The 14,632-nt window shown below is 49.0% G+C and overlaps 5 protein-coding genes across 5 annotated transcripts; 1 reads left to right on the forward strand and 4 right to left on the reverse strand.

Moving 5' to 3' along the window:
* Nucleotides 1–67: 67 nt before the first annotated feature.
* BKA67DRAFT_524426 (uncharacterized protein) lies at nucleotides 68–3,423 on the reverse strand (the record flags this gene model as incomplete). Its single annotated transcript, XM_046098569.1, has 2 exons — nucleotides 68–768; nucleotides 825–3,423. The coding sequence occupies 2 exons, from the start codon at nucleotides 3,421–3,423 to the stop codon at nucleotides 68–70; spliced, it is 3,300 nt and encodes a 1,099-aa protein (XP_045953199.1).
* A 2,096-nt stretch (nucleotides 3,424–5,519) lies between these two features.
* Nucleotides 5,520–6,294, forward strand: BKA67DRAFT_663087 (uncharacterized protein; the record flags this gene model as incomplete). Its single annotated transcript, XM_046108120.1, has 3 exons — nucleotides 5,520–5,595; nucleotides 5,718–5,861; nucleotides 5,984–6,294. The coding sequence occupies 3 exons, from the start codon at nucleotides 5,520–5,522 to the stop codon at nucleotides 6,292–6,294; spliced, it is 531 nt and encodes a 176-aa protein (XP_045953200.1).
* Nucleotides 6,295–6,948: 654 nt separating this feature from the next.
* On the reverse strand, nucleotides 6,949–9,035 carry BKA67DRAFT_525390 (uncharacterized protein; the record flags this gene model as incomplete). The annotated part of the gene is made up of 10 exons (XM_046098659.1): nucleotides 6,949–7,178; nucleotides 7,230–7,357; nucleotides 7,425–7,536; nucleotides 7,618–7,720; nucleotides 7,853–7,979; nucleotides 8,080–8,160; nucleotides 8,219–8,289; nucleotides 8,346–8,416; nucleotides 8,475–8,551; nucleotides 8,602–9,035. The coding sequence occupies 10 exons, from the start codon at nucleotides 9,033–9,035 to the stop codon at nucleotides 6,949–6,951; spliced, it is 1,434 nt and encodes a 477-aa protein (XP_045953201.1).
* Nucleotides 9,036–9,453: 418 nt separating this feature from the next.
* BKA67DRAFT_413392 (uncharacterized protein) lies at nucleotides 9,454–10,614 on the reverse strand. The gene is made up of 2 exons (XM_046096773.1): nucleotides 10,582–10,614; nucleotides 9,454–10,530 (listed from the first exon to the last, which is right to left on the reverse strand). Exon 2 carries the CDS (start codon nucleotides 10,445–10,447, stop codon nucleotides 9,698–9,700), a length of 750 nt encoding a protein of 249 aa, XP_045953202.1. The 5' UTR covers nucleotides 10,448–10,530; nucleotides 10,582–10,614; the 3' UTR covers nucleotides 9,454–9,697.
* Nucleotides 10,615–11,373: 759 nt separating this feature from the next.
* BKA67DRAFT_594987 (nucleosome binding protein) lies at nucleotides 11,374–11,814 on the reverse strand (the record flags this gene model as incomplete). The annotated part of the gene is made up of 3 exons (XM_046105112.1): nucleotides 11,374–11,400; nucleotides 11,474–11,691; nucleotides 11,754–11,814. 3 exons carry the CDS (start codon nucleotides 11,812–11,814, stop codon nucleotides 11,374–11,376), a joined length of 306 nt encoding a protein of 101 aa, XP_045953203.1.
* Between the last annotated feature and the right edge of the window lie 2,818 nt (nucleotides 11,815–14,632).

Here is a 14,632-nt window from a genome sequence, read left to right on the forward strand (position 1 = left end):
TTTTCATACTCTACCTTGATTTCTAGCAGTTTGACATCATGATCATCATATCTTAGACCTGATTTTATTACCAAGCGATCTTGGCGATGGGTCCGTTAGGGAAGATGCGAACGAGTAGCTTTCGAATTTCATCCATAACCAGTATACCCAAGGCGAGAGGAATCGGGATGAACCAGAACTCCAGCGGGACGGATGCAGTGCCAAAGAGCTTCTGGATGCCTGGTACCTCAGTCACGAAGATGGCAATGACGAGGCTGATCAGCATGCTGAGTAACAGCCACGGGTTCCTGCGCTTCTTGGTCACCGGGTCCGCCTCAACAATGCTCAGCCGGCGGTTTCGGATCGACAAGATGTTGCCCCACTGCAAGATCACCAGTGTCACAAAGTAAACGCACTGCCCCGTGACATTGAAGTTTGTGAGCTCATCCTGGGTATACCCATGAAAGCCCTCGGTGTAGCCCTCGAAGGCGAAGAACAGGTCCTTGACAGACATGCCGGCGTACTTCCACATGTAAAGGAAGAACATGGCATGAGCGATTGTGGTTTCCATAAATCCAGTGAAAATGTACGCTTGGGCGTAGATGCGAAGTGTGATCAGATGGTCTTTCTTGTGGTTGCGAGGCGGTAGGGACATCAGATCAAACTCCTCCTTCTCCATTATGAGTGACAAAGCGAGGAATAAATCAGTAAATACGCAGATGATGATCATGAGGAACGCGCTCAGTGGCAACGGCACGCCGAAAAACAGGTTCACTAGTACAGGCCAGACTGTTCGCCGTATGTCAGTAAATCAGAACCCCACAGAGGTCAACGTCGAGACTTACTTTCCGACCAACTACCAGCAGGTAATAAATAAGCAATGACCTTTTGCAAGTTCTGGAAAGTTAGTCGACCCATACGAATCGCCTCAATGATGGAATCGAACTTGTCTAGCAAGACCAAATCAGCAGCTTCAATGGCGACATCGCTCCCTGTGACGATTGCAACTCCAACATCGGCAGCCCGTAGAGCCGGAGCATCATTGACTCCATCACCGGTAACCGCAACGCAATTGCCATGGCCACGCAGTTCTTCCACAATTCTAAGCTTTTGCTCGGGGGTTGTCCGCGCAAAAACGATCTCGTCGTAGTCACAAACAACATCCCAGTGCTCAGAAGTGAGAGAGCCGATGGACGGGCCTTCAAGCAAAAGACTGCGATGCTGATCGTGCAGCTGCCTCTGCTGTTTTTCTTCTTCCGAAGAGGGCATAGCAGATCGAATGGTCTCAATGGTGTCGGGCTCAGCAGATCCGGTGAAGATTCCAACGTTCCTCGCAATGGCGGCAGCCGTCAGTCCGTAGTCACCAGTGACCATGAAGAAGCGTGCTCCAGCCCTGCGCGCTTCAGCGACAGTATCCTTGGTTTCGGCACGGGGTGGATCTGTGATGCCTAAGATACCGATGATGGTCAGATCCTGTATGGCACTCTGGGCGACTTCGTCGCTAAATGCGTTTGTACCAAGCTTGTTGGCGGGGGATATCTCCTTCTCACAGAGGACGATTACCCGCTCGGCATTGCGCGAAAGCCTGTCCTGGTACGCCTTGAATGCTGAGCGGCCCGCAGCATCTAGGGGAGAGATACTGTTGCGATTATGGGACCAAAACTTAGTGCATGCTGGAAAGAGTACATCAGGAGCACCTTTGACGAACATTCTGTACTTGCCGCTCTGCTCGCCATACCTCATCACATGGTGTAGAGTGAGCATCCACTTGCTCTTGGAATTGAATGGGATCTCGAAGGCTCGCGGGTGCGATGCCTTCAGAGATTGCTCATCTCTGCCATTAGCTGCAAATCGCAGCACTGCTGCATCGGTTGCATTACCTTGTACTTCGCGTTCTCTAACTGGCAGATGCAACGATGCAGCATCAAATGAAGCGTCATTGCAGAGTACTGAGGCTTCGTGTACCGCGAGGAAGCCTGGTCGTGGTGTTTTCTGCATCAACTCATGGCGGAAATCAGCATCTGTGAAAGGACGATCCAGGAACGCTGATGATTCGACGTGCATCTTGTTCTGAGTCAATGTGCCGGTCTTATCGGAACAAATAACGTTGACGCAGCCCAAGGTCTCCACCGTCGACAAGCCTTTAGGCAGAATGTTGACAGCTTTCATGCGTCGCGCGACCATCATGAGAGTCAGCGCAACTCCGACAGGCATACCCTCGGGGATAAATGCGACAACACTAGCCATGGCATTGGTTAACATTGAGACCACGCTCATGAAGCCAGGATGGTCCCGTCGCAGCCATCCAAGCCATGTGAAAGCGATGAGGAGTACTAGTACGACAGTGCAGAAGACGATGATGTATACGAAGCGCCAGATCTCCTTCTGGATCAATGTTGCTCGTTCAGGGGCGTGAGCTGTCGCATGGGCGATGCGACCCATGACCGAGCGTGGACCAGTCAGTATGACAACGCCGACACCACTGCCATTGACGACCATGGTTCCCATCAGCGCGATGTTGCGGCTCTCGAGTATGTTCTCTTCGGTTGCATCAATGGTACCTTCAACCTCATCCGACTCGCCCGTGAGGACAGCTCGATCGAATCGGATGTCGCCTGAGTGGCTCAGTAATCGCATGTCGGCGGGGATTCTGTTCCCTATCTTGAGATGCACGATGTCGCCGCTGACAAGATCCGTCGCTGGAAGCTTCTTGATCTCACCATCCCTCATCACGAGAGTCTCAGATGGTAGCAGGTCCAAGATTGATTGCATGGTCTTCCTCGTGGACCAGTCCTGAAAGGCAGAAAATCCAGCTTGTAGAAAGATGACAATGAGTATGAGAACAGCAAGAGCAAGATTTTGTGCTGAGGGAGGGTTGCTCAAGGGTTGCCAACAGAGAAAGAAGACAATGACACCAACCCAAAGGACTGAACAGAAACCACCAAAGATATACATGAGGATCTTTTTGGTATAGTTCGACTTTGGATGAGGGAGTGTATTGGCGCCATCACGCTTCAGCCGGTTATTGGCTGCTGTATTGGAAAGGCCCTGGTCCTGGGCGACATTGAGTTGTTGACAGATCTGAGTTACGTCCAGCTCATGGAAATTGAGGTTGGCAAAGTATTCTTGGTCTTCTTTCTGAGGCAATGCTTCCTTAGTTGTGAGACCGTCGCCGACTCGACGGCTTTCGGAAACTTGAATCGAAAGGGTTCGGTACTCAATCTGATAACCGGAATAGGGAGAGGTCGAGATGCCGCTTCGGGCAGAACCTCTGCTCAAGGAGCGATGACGGGATCGAGAATGAGAACTAGACCTGTCGTTGTTGTCGCCGACTCGTTGCCGTCCATGTCGGGTTTCCCGTACATCGCCCTGGAAGGTGATGCGAACATGGTCAGGTTCCGCTGCTCTATTATCCGTACCTCCGGCTTTCTCGCAGTCTGCCATGTCGGAATTGTTTCAGGAATACTTCAAACAAGAGGCCTGGCAAGAGTTATCGCTTCTGTATGAGCAATGTGATTGATATCACGCAGACCGCCATTAAGCTGTCATTCACGCAAGATATATCCCTTCCCCATCCGCGCGATCCATGCTGGCTGGCCATGACGTCCTGCTCGAGCATACAATCCCGTAGATTCAACTCCTCAAGGGAGGCCTCCCAAATCCGAATCATATCATCATAGTCACAAGCACCAGACTTGAGCCTCATATGTGAAATGAAATTTTTGTACCAGATTGGGTTATCCGAGCCTCCTCACCGATCCCTCCGCTCGTGTTAGGGTATTTGGAAATGATAATTCCCGCAGCATGGGTTGAGGATTTAGTTACGCGAAGTTTACCTAAATACCCCAACTATGCCGTGTATCGCTGCATGCGCTGAGATAGCGCTTTACCGCATTATGGGTGCTTGTAGTCCTAAATACGTCAATTGGCTTTTGACTTGCATGATAAAAATGGTATTCCTGCCAAAATTTCTTTTTATCGGCTCTCGGGGATCTGTACGGGTGCATTACGGTGTTGGGGGTACTTACGCAATTGTCATGGATTCAGGGGTCGAGATTTGGTCAGACAGTTGCCTGTCTCTATACTCAAAGTAAAACATGACTCACCGATCTGACCGCCAAAATAACTATAAGCTGATGATTTTTCTCTGTTTTAAAGTTGTAGCAAGAAACAACAACTAGATTAACATAATAGAGAAAAGGGTTGAATCCGCCAACCACTCTATCAGAAATATGGGGTGGGGGGTTGCACTTGTCCCATTGAATGGCAACATCTCAATACCTAGACTGATCAGGATGCTTCCAAAAAAAAGAAAAAAGAAAAAGGGAGGGGGGTGGGGAAAGAAAGAAAGAAAGACGAAAAGAAAAAGAATCCCCCCCGCTAAGAGTTGGACAATAAAGGGAGTGTGATTCCTCGAATGACTTATAATTAAATGAGTTGCGATTATATGAACTATCTCAAGCCACGATTAAGATGCAACTATGTAGTAAAGAGTATACATTAGCGATTAGTCAAATAACCATGCCGATAGCATACATAAAGAAACGGACGACAGAGGTGATAAGCTGTTTATCGTAGTAAGTTCCGATTCAAAAAATCTCAGCTTGCTCCTAAAAAGAAGGGTGTATATATTATCCAGTTATTCGTAGTCGACAAAATGTCTTCTTAAGTTAGCAATAGAAATTCCTAATATAACACGACTACATAACAATACAAGTTATGAGATAATCAAGGGCAGATATTACTTATTGTGTAAGGAGTTCACAGTGTTTGAAATATATGCATTTAATATAATGCTAGGAAATGGTAATATTAGCAATTTCTATAAGAAAACGTTGATTGCTTTATTCTTGACTAGCATCCATCATTTTATACTAATACCATCAAAGAAATGACTACTAAACCATGTCCTTCTCCTGTAACGATGGTGAAAGCTGGTGAAAGCTAGTGAAAGCCACAAGATGGCCACTCAAAGCTGGCAGTTATTATATGATGCTCTCTGTTATCCTGGCCCACCTGATTATAAACATGACCGTATAAGCTGTTACCAAACTGTGCTCCGCGCCTGACTAGCTGTCGCCGAGGTGGATACCTGCCCCAGGCCTCAGGCTCCGTGTTGCCCTCCGTGCTATGCGTCTGTCAAGCCGTGCTCGACCAGAGCCCTGACCCACGTCCGGAGGGGAGCTGCGGCTTAATGTATGATGTATCTGTAATAAAATCTGTAGATTTCAGGGTATTTTAACGCAAATTTGCTAGTAAAATCAGAAGTATGTGGAAGTGTAAGAGGAGTTTTCTTCGTAGAACGCAGTGCAGCACTGTACAGGCTCTGTAGGCGTGTAGATCGTGATATAAGCTGGCAGAAGAGGCATATGGGTGTAGTCAGTCTTGTGCCACATCTGGTAACCGCCCGCGGTGCGCACATAATAAATAGAGCTCGAAGCCGGCCCAATTCTGCTTTCTTCCCCTTCCCTCTTCCTGCACCGCCAGTCACATTCCCCCCTGCCCCCTTCCAGAAAACACCAGCAATAATCGACGACGCGATGGCACCGAATAGAGTTACAGACTACGAGAGCGAGAACGGAGATGACAGACGGTATGAGTCGGATAGGGACCTAAGTACCCGTCCCGTCGCCGCTCCCGCCGCCTTCTTTCACGACAGCAACCTCCTCCCAAACGACAACCTCCACCCTGACGACGTCTTTAACTTCAACAACTACTAACCAATATTGCATCGTCAGAGCGGGAACAGCACTGGGGCAAGCGCTGCCACTGGCCAGTCAGTTCCGCCCCTGCCGCCGGCATCTGCGGCCAGGTCTTCTCGTCGGAGGACAACGTGAAGAAGCATATGAACGCGGTTCATATGCCGAGCTCTTCCAACGTCGGTAAGTTCTCCCCTTCCAGAATTTCCTTTATTCATATATTCCATTTTCTCTTGAAGAGTCCCTATTTCCTTGAAGAGTCCCAATGTCCTTATGGAGACTAACTATGTTGGGATATTATGCAGCCCGCCCTAAAGGCACCGGTTTCCACTGTCTCTGGCCCGGCTGTAACCGTAGCTATGACAGCCAGGAGGCCATGCACCGCCATGCCCGCGGCCACAACGTCAAGGCTGCGGCCCAGGCTGGCGACGTGGTTTGGGGTGATGAGGAGGACGATGACGAGGACGCGAACGGCGAAGACGACGATGATCTGTTTTTGCCCCCGCGCTCCCGCCGGGAGGATGACGATGACTACAATGGCGGTGGTCCTGATGGTCCTGGTGGTCTTGGTGGTACCTTGTCCCTTTTTGACATGGCCAGGGTATTAATTTCGTGAGAGCAGCAAAAGAGGGCGACGAAGAACCAGAATAAGAAGGCCGAAGTTGCCAACGTTCCTTGCCTGCATTAAAGGAGAATTATCTCGTAATTTCGTGTGATGTAGTGTAATAATTACGATTGAAGTATTTGAGATTGTTCCTTAGTAGCCCAACCTAAACAAAATATCCTTTTCCTGGGCTCCTCAAAAAAGCAGACATATTAATCTGAGTAAGTATAAACCTTTAAAGTTCTTTAAAGACCAAATAATCGAGATTAAACACAAAATCAAGGTAGATGCACCGCGCTATGATACTATAAAATCTGCCTCGGTCCCCGTGAATTCTTTTGAGGTTCATCAAATCATACCTCATTAGTCATTAAAGTAGTTGAGCTGCTAGGCGCTGAACGTGGAAATTCCCACCGGTCGTGTCGCGTTATCGTCGGAGCATTGGGTTGCGCATCGAGAACAAAAAGCTCCAAAAGTATCGGGGTAGGAACGCATGGAGGAGGTGTTGATGATAGGTTAAGCGTGATGTGATGCTACGCAAAAGCAGTCAAATTAAAAAGAGGGTTGCCTCCAACCCGTGGAGTGATCACTGTACCATATGACCATCTGGGTCCTACTCTTGTGTAGCACTGGGAGGATCGAACCATTCTATGAAGCGCGTGGCAGCTATGTTATTTTTAGCATTAGTACTGCCTCATCTCCTAGTATGTACATACCGCTCTCGGTGGCAAAGCAGAGTTCAAAGTCTCCTCTTCTCCCTTTGCGTTGATTGTGAGCTCGATAAGATTCGCAAAAGATATAAGGGTAGATATTCCTGATCCGTATTTTGTTCCGCGCGTTGGTCTGACGCGAGGTTATTAACCAGCCAGGTCTAGATCTGACTGACCAAGTAGGCACTAGTTCAATGTCAATGCTTGATGCACAGGCCTTTGCTGCAATATACTTACGGAATGCTGTCCAGACTGGGCAGCCTTTGAGGTCTCCGTCGTGTACGGTTGCATGAAGTCGGCATCGGCCCGTATAGGTATCCTTGTACACGGATAGAGTGTGGTGAAAGCCGTCATCATGTATAGTGCTATTTGGTTATCAGTGCGTGGTCGTATTGATAGTTTGGTAAGGTATCTAGATCAAAGGACACTGACGCAGAACAAGGCCGTCTCTCGAAACGTATCGAGTTTTCTAATGGATCCATGTTCATAGTTTGCGTACTTCTAGCTTTCAAACAAATGAACGTGCAGTAGAAAAGGACCATTTCTATTAGTAGTAAGCAGATAGATACTTTTCAGTCAAGCGCAGTCACCGTTTCTGTGACCTGACCTAGAGGTTGGTACTGACCTTCATATGTGATGAACTTAAGGGCTGCCCATATCTTACTGCGGCGCTCATTCAAGCTCCATCGTGTTAAATTCAATGTTGCGTTGTCATGACGAGATATGCACTGCGCGACGGGGTTAGTACTCAATTCTTCAAGCAATATCGGCAAGTTGTCATAGAATTTGTGAGATAGATGGAGGACAGGAACGTCTTGAAGGTTGTGTGTAAGCCAGAGACAATTGAGATTGATCCTTACAAGGTTATGAGCACCAAGAACGCTGACCCAAGGCTGTCCACCTGTAACAGTGCGAACAAAGACATGTGGTATGTCATCGTAGCCTTCAAGGAAAAAGGTCACTGAGAGTTGTTCATCGTTGAATGATCTTGTCGATTAGGTCAGTACCAGGTAAACCACCATGTTCTCAGGCTGTGGTATTGAGTGGTATAGACAGGGGTAGAGGTGGTGTTTGTTTCCCGACATACCGCTTGACTAGTATTTTGGCAGCAGGAGAGATGAGTGGTTGGCCAAGTCGTTGAAAAGGTCCAAAGGCTTGAGAAATGGGACTGCCACAATTAGTAAACTTGCAATGATGCCTGGGGAATTTTCTTGCTGAAGCCCTACTTCTTAGGTTCTTCTAGAATGGTATGTGTTGGTGGAAGTCTCGTGAATATCGACTCGGCCCAATGCGAGTTCTGCAGGCACTGGTTAGAGCACTTGGGTCAAGGACACGCAGAGAGTCTCGTCAAACCGTTTGTTCTTCCCAGAATTCCACTGAATCATGCCACATGAGTACTGGGCGTTCGATCGGACTTGGAGGCGCTACATAGGTGCAAATCAGCAAATGCACTAAGCAGCCGTAGGGGTCATATCAACTCACGAATGTTCCTTACTTCCCTCAGTTGCATGATTCGATGTTCCAGTGAGTACAAGGTATTCATGTTAAAGTTTGGAGATCTGAATATGAGTAAGCATGATCATCATGATGCATTGGGATGACCTCATACTTTGTGAGCAAAAGTCCGAGGAGTTCTAGAAATTGGCTGTACATGATGAAGCGCGAGGGCAGTGTCGTGCCAGGGAGTTCATCGCCCATCTCATGATACATCGCCCTCCATCTGTTGATCTTACTGCGCGTCTTGTCGTTATAGTACCTTTCGATATCCATGAGGGTCCTTTGTAAGCACGGAAGGACAATATTCAGGTACTCGATAATAACTTCGACGCGAATCATGTATAACTGCGAGCTGTCGATTATATCCCCAAGACGATGGCGAGTGGTTTGCAGTCCATCTATCAGCAAAATCATATGTGCATGGTACTGTAGAGGAAGGGCCATCCGAAGGTGTTCCAGTTCTCTCGTCACTGTCTGGACTCGTGCAGCTTCCTGGCAGCAACCCTCCAGTAGATTCTGGCCGAGATTGTTATGTACGAGAGCCATGGTGTGTAAGTTGTCGCGGCCTGTATCGAACGTTTCCAATGGTCCTTATGGCGTCATGATGAAGATTGGTAATAATGGTAATGTGAAACAATGCTTCAGAGCAACCTCCCCTTCCACGGCAGCGAAGCACATCCCAAACAAGGGCCTCCGAGGCAGACAAAGCGATCACAATTAGTCGTCAAGAAGAAGCAGGATGCCGAAGAAGACAAGACACAAGCAGCAACAAAAAGCACATTGGGGGTAGAACAGAAAAGCAGAGCCGCCTCCGCGTTGGGCCGGTCCGTTGGCCGTGTGGGGTAAGTGGTAATTAATGATCTCAAACCCCGATGAGATATTGAATAGCATGTAGACAATCTAGGCATGTGCTAAAACGTCGAATAAAAGTAGGCCAAACCCCAAGGGGAGCGCCGCTGTCAGTTGTTTATCAGCTTGCGCGTTGGCCAGCTCAGCGTTGAAGACGCAGGATAGCGCCGAGACTTTTGGCTTCCGGCCAGCAACGTTGTTGTTAGCGGCAGAGTTGGTCAATCAATATTGACTGCCACGAAATATGCAATTAGGATAGGAACACCATAAGACTCTAGAAATCATGATTTCTGCGGTCAAGTCGATCCCAGCTCGGTCGGATGACCCGACTGCTTGCCGTCGATTAGCACAAAAGAAGGTTAGAATTCCGCTGGGTCTTCACGATAGCGGACGCACGCAATCGTCACGCGAGAAAGGGTAGGAGACAAGTCTGACAATATGCTTTCCAAATTCTTCAGTAAGCGACTGCCACGAAGCCAGCGTCCGGTCCCATGGAGAAAATATGCACAGGAGATTGGACCGTAATCCGGATCAGGCGTAGCGGTCGGCCTCGGACTCGAACACTTGCATGAATTCATATGCGGGACAGAGTAATTAAGCCAGTCCGCGATTGCGCCCGCGGCATCACGCAGGTGACAGGGTCGAGCAAGACAAGAAAAAATATGCTGTGCTGAATCTGTGTCCTCCTCAGCGTGCATTGTGCCAAGTAGCCGCCGAAAATCGTGCGACGAGTTGACGAGCTTTTTGCCAACATGAATTCGAGGGAGAAATAGCCGCTCGTGTTGCTTGAGCGCAGAAAAGGAGCAAATAATTGACTTCAATTGACCTACAGGGCTCGATTGCTCAAGGGGTTCCATAGCGTAGTTCCGGTGTTTCCTTGGCGGCGTGTATGGCAGAGGTGGTGTGATCACGACAAAGTCGCTCTCGCTTTGGCGGTAGCCAAGGATGCAGCACTCACATTTGGCCGGCAGTGGGGAAGTTACACCTCTGCCATCCGACACGATTGCATCGTGAAGATGCATTGCAGCCGCCAAAACAGCTGTCAAGACAAAGTGTACAGCCAATACTCCGTAGCCGAAATGCCAAGCTCTCCATAATATCGATGCCATCGACCTTTCTCTTATTGGCCACCTCCAAAAGTTGGCCTGAGGCCATTCTGTAGCCAAATGTGCACACGCATATTCCCGAAAGCCTGGGGTTTGTTAGCGGAAGTGCCCGTGAGAGATAAGGACAGCTACAGTACATAACAATGGCACTAAACCAAACGACGTTCCTGAGAAGAGGCTGAAAATTAGAGAAACCCAATACCCGTCAGACTGGTGAGAGACCCCCGACTCAGCCTTTAAGTGTTTCTTTTTCTTTCTAGGCAGCCACCACACTTTGACAACCGTCAGCGCGTTCTTTAAGCCTCGTCCTTAAGTCAACCTCGAAGTCAACCTCGCGAGCAATGACAGCCAATCAGGCTTGAGGATGCCCTCCATACCCAGGGGGTGATCCTATGTACAAATGCATTGCGTGTTTTCACATACCCCAGTAGTCTTATTATTGTTAGCAGGGCAAAATCATTCATCTGGTAGTCCCTTATCGAACTGGATTGTTCTGCATGTTGCGGGCGATCCCGAGACACACGGATCGCAAACTGCGAGGCACATTGGAAGACATCATGATACATTGTGAAGTGTCATTTAAGCACACGCGTGGTGTAGGTACATCAGATGTGTGACAACTCTTCGGCATTGCGAGAGTCTGCATAGTATACATGCGCTGTCAGTGACTGTCTGGTATCGTGAGGGAATGCTGACAAGTCATCTGCAACGATACAAGAAACCGAGCCACTCATTCATCATCCCGGCCCCTCATCATGATGCAAGTTCTCAAAAGCAGCGCGGCCAACACCTGTCCGAAATCCCATATTACACGCAAAGTAGAAACCAGAACCGTCCTTCAAATCCGAAGGTCTTCCATCGAGACAACCTTTGTCATCTCATCATGAAACTTCGTAGACAGGAAGCAGTGAAAGAGAAAGTATGAGTGTTTAATCCTCATCATCATCTAAACCAGCCTACTCGGAATCGGCGGCCTATTAGCTTGGCTCAGCGCCGTCATGATTAAACATTGAGGGCTTGAAAACTCACCTGGTAGGCTGCCTTCTCGTCCTCGTAACGCTTCTTGTCGGCAGCGGCCTTGGCCTCGTAGGGGGTACGCTGCTTGTCGTTGAGGGCCTTCCATCGCTCACCGAGGATCTTGCCGACTTGACCGAAGGAGATACCAGGGTTCTCATCACGGACGTTCTCACGCTGCTCGTTGGCGAAGAACATGTAGGCAGACAGACCACGCTTGGGAGCGTTGGGGTCTAGTAAACGTGTTAGCACTGTTTGAACGTGAGGACGCAGGGAAAACACGAACCCTTCTTGCCACGCTTGGCCTTAACGACCTTGTCGGACTTGCCGCGTCTGGTAGCTGTCTCCTTAGGCATCTATGTGGCTGTCAGTATTGATGTTACTTGCAAGGTACGTGTGAAGTCAGAAGCCAAATGTGCAGCAGTTGGAGTGTGGAACGCATAGATGCGTCAGCGCCGACTTTGACGCGACGCGCTACGTAGGCGGGGCTCGTGATGATGATGCTGCGATGCGCTGCAAACATGGGATGGGTAGATGATGGCGTACTCCAGTCGCAAAGGTAATTGCGCCCGGGGATGGGAGGTGATTCGTGATCTAAAGATTGAAAATGATCCAATTGGACCAAGTTCGTACTTGGATTGAGTTTGGAACGTTTTGTGATTTCTTGTGTTGTGAGGGAAGGTTTGTGTGCAGTTGCAGAGAGCAAAATGTCGAATATGCGCGGATGCAGCTTGAAGGCGATTATTGCTGAGCGTGGGTTTGGCTTGAGTGATCTGGGGCGAGCTGATTGCGATAGGGAAGCTTGGGCAGCTCCAGAAGTGGCAGAGTTGAAGCGCAGGCGGGAAACGCGATCAATTGCGACGACGAGGTCCAATAGAGGGGTCCAGACGATAGTGACGGGATGCGATGGCAGTGCAGGTGGAAGGGGACTTTTGTTTTGCAGTGGCTTGCCATAGAAAGGGAAGTACTCACGTTGTATGTGGTTTGTGTGTGAAGACGCTGTGTAGGCGACGATTATGTGTGAAGGGTGATTTTGTATGGGAGATTTGTATGGGAGCTTTTTGGTGAGAGAGAAGAGAGGGAAATTTGTATGGGGGAGAGTGCGGGCGGCCTTTTACTATGGGAGCTCCAAAGGCTGGCTGATTGCGGGTAGGAAAGAATGGGTGGAAGTGTGAGGGGCCCTTTTCCCTTTGAATTGGAAAGGGTGGACGTGGGCAACGCAACGAAGCGAAACGCAACGCAACCAGACCAAAGCTTGAGAACCGAGACCAAGACCAAGACCAAGAACAAACCAAAACCAAACCCAGAGGCAGCAACCCACGCAACCCTCCAAACACACCGTGAGAGACCGGGCATCTCTTCTAGGTACACAGCGCGACAGCAAGGGAAGCCACCCCGTGGGAAGGAGACCGCTGCTTTCAAGCGCGCAACAAGCTTGCACCTGCAAGGCAAGCCAGCCCGGCCAGCTCCTCTTCCATGCCACTACCACCAAAAACACCTGCAAAGAACCACACCACACGCTGCAAGCGCGAAATGAAAGGCTGCCTCATCAAAAGTCCCTTCACCTCCCAGCCATGTACAGTACCATCTTTATGCTGGGATACTGCATAAATTGCCCTGAGCGCCTTCACTGTGTACCTCAGGACTGCCATCGCGCCCCTCGTCCTTGAGTCCTCCGCCAACGATAACGGCATCTATTTCCAGACCTTCAATGTTCCGCTGACTCCTTTTTCATTGCGTTCACATCACTTCCACTCCCCGACACCCGCCCAGTAGTGCCCGTAAACCCTTTGATTCTGCTGTCCATTCAATCAACTGTCTGCATTCGACCACAATCTTTGTCTGTCTCTTTATTTGCACCCTCCCAAGCAAAACATTGCTCCCACGCCTATGGTGCAGCCAGCCTTTCGCGCCGCAAGTACCTCGCAGTCCCCGGTCAGCCCTCGTGGTACTTCCAAGAACTCTGCCATTGAATTCAAAGTTGCCACTGCGCAACGCATGTGGGTGCACCGCTTCATCATGGACGGCCGTGTCTCTCCAACTGATCTGATCCCCTTCCCCCTTCCCACATGGTTCTGCTCGTAGTCTGCCTGATCCGCCTCTTGTTTTATGCCACACAAACCTCCGTCCCTGTTTATTCTTACATGTCTCTTTGCTGTTGACAATAAGGCCTTGATTTATATTTATGTACAATACCACAAAGTTCAATCGATTTATCAAATAAACCAGAAAACATGTTGAAGAAGTTCAAGCTATCCTGAAATCTAAGTACTCACTGACATTGTACTTGCTGTAGCCATGAGCCCTGGCTTTTTTCCCTCATTGACTTACTGCAGCAACCGCTGGTCTGGAGCACACACTACACTACCTATGATGCACCATGTCGTTTCCAACCAACAAACCAAACAACGCGAAAATCAAGGCTCCGTCACAGTACTTCTGATCGTATAGGTGATAGTTATCGTTGCTTGCGCAATAGAGTTGAAACCCTCGTGAACCAGGAGTGAACAGTTGAGTACGTCCTCTGAGTTATGCGGTCGATTTGTTGGAGTGCATACATACGAAGGCTCGATCTTCGCATGATCCGTTGTAAAGCTTCAAAATGATGCCATGATATGGAAACGCCCTACCGCACCGCAGTCACACAAAGCCAACCTGCACGAATATAGTTTTTGATTCAAATCTGCCGACAGCCTCCTGTACGAGAATCAAAGAAGTCTGCAAATTCTAAATATGCACGGGCTGCCAGGTCATGGCTCCCATTGCGGCATCGCTAAAACTTCAAATCTCAACTAGTGCTGTTGGAGTTGCAACAAGAAATAACCTCATCACCACCAATGCATACAGATGTACATATTCTTGTTCTCAAGCTTATTCTTGCAACCTGGCCCCAAACTGACGCGCTCGGGTTTCGAGTACATGTCCCTTTATGCACAACACCGTGGCGCGTAATGTCTCTCACCCACTTGGTTGCCATCTCTCACACCAGTGACCAAGCATCGTCAGGCATTAGATGTCTCGCTAGGCCCAAATAATATGAGAAAGTACCTAACCATAACCCTCTGTACTGGTCACAGCCCAGAGTTGTGCACAGAAGATCGTCACAATACGAATTGGCACTGTGCTTGCAGGTCCAGCTTTACTCTTTTGAGTGAGCTTCTTCTCCACCTGAGC

Source organism: Truncatella angustata, assembly GCF_020726525.1.
Source record: "Truncatella angustata strain MPI-SDFR-AT-0073 chromosome Unknown BKA67scaffold_9, whole genome shotgun sequence".
NCBI classification, from domain to species: domain Eukaryota; kingdom Fungi; phylum Ascomycota; class Sordariomycetes; order Amphisphaeriales; family Sporocadaceae; genus Truncatella; species Truncatella angustata.

Excerpts from the sequence above, each read along its gene's own strand:
- BKA67DRAFT_413392 (XM_046096773.1), bottom strand. The coding sequence starts at position 10,447 with ATGGCATCGATATTATGGAGAGCTTGGCATTTCGGCTACGGAGTATTG.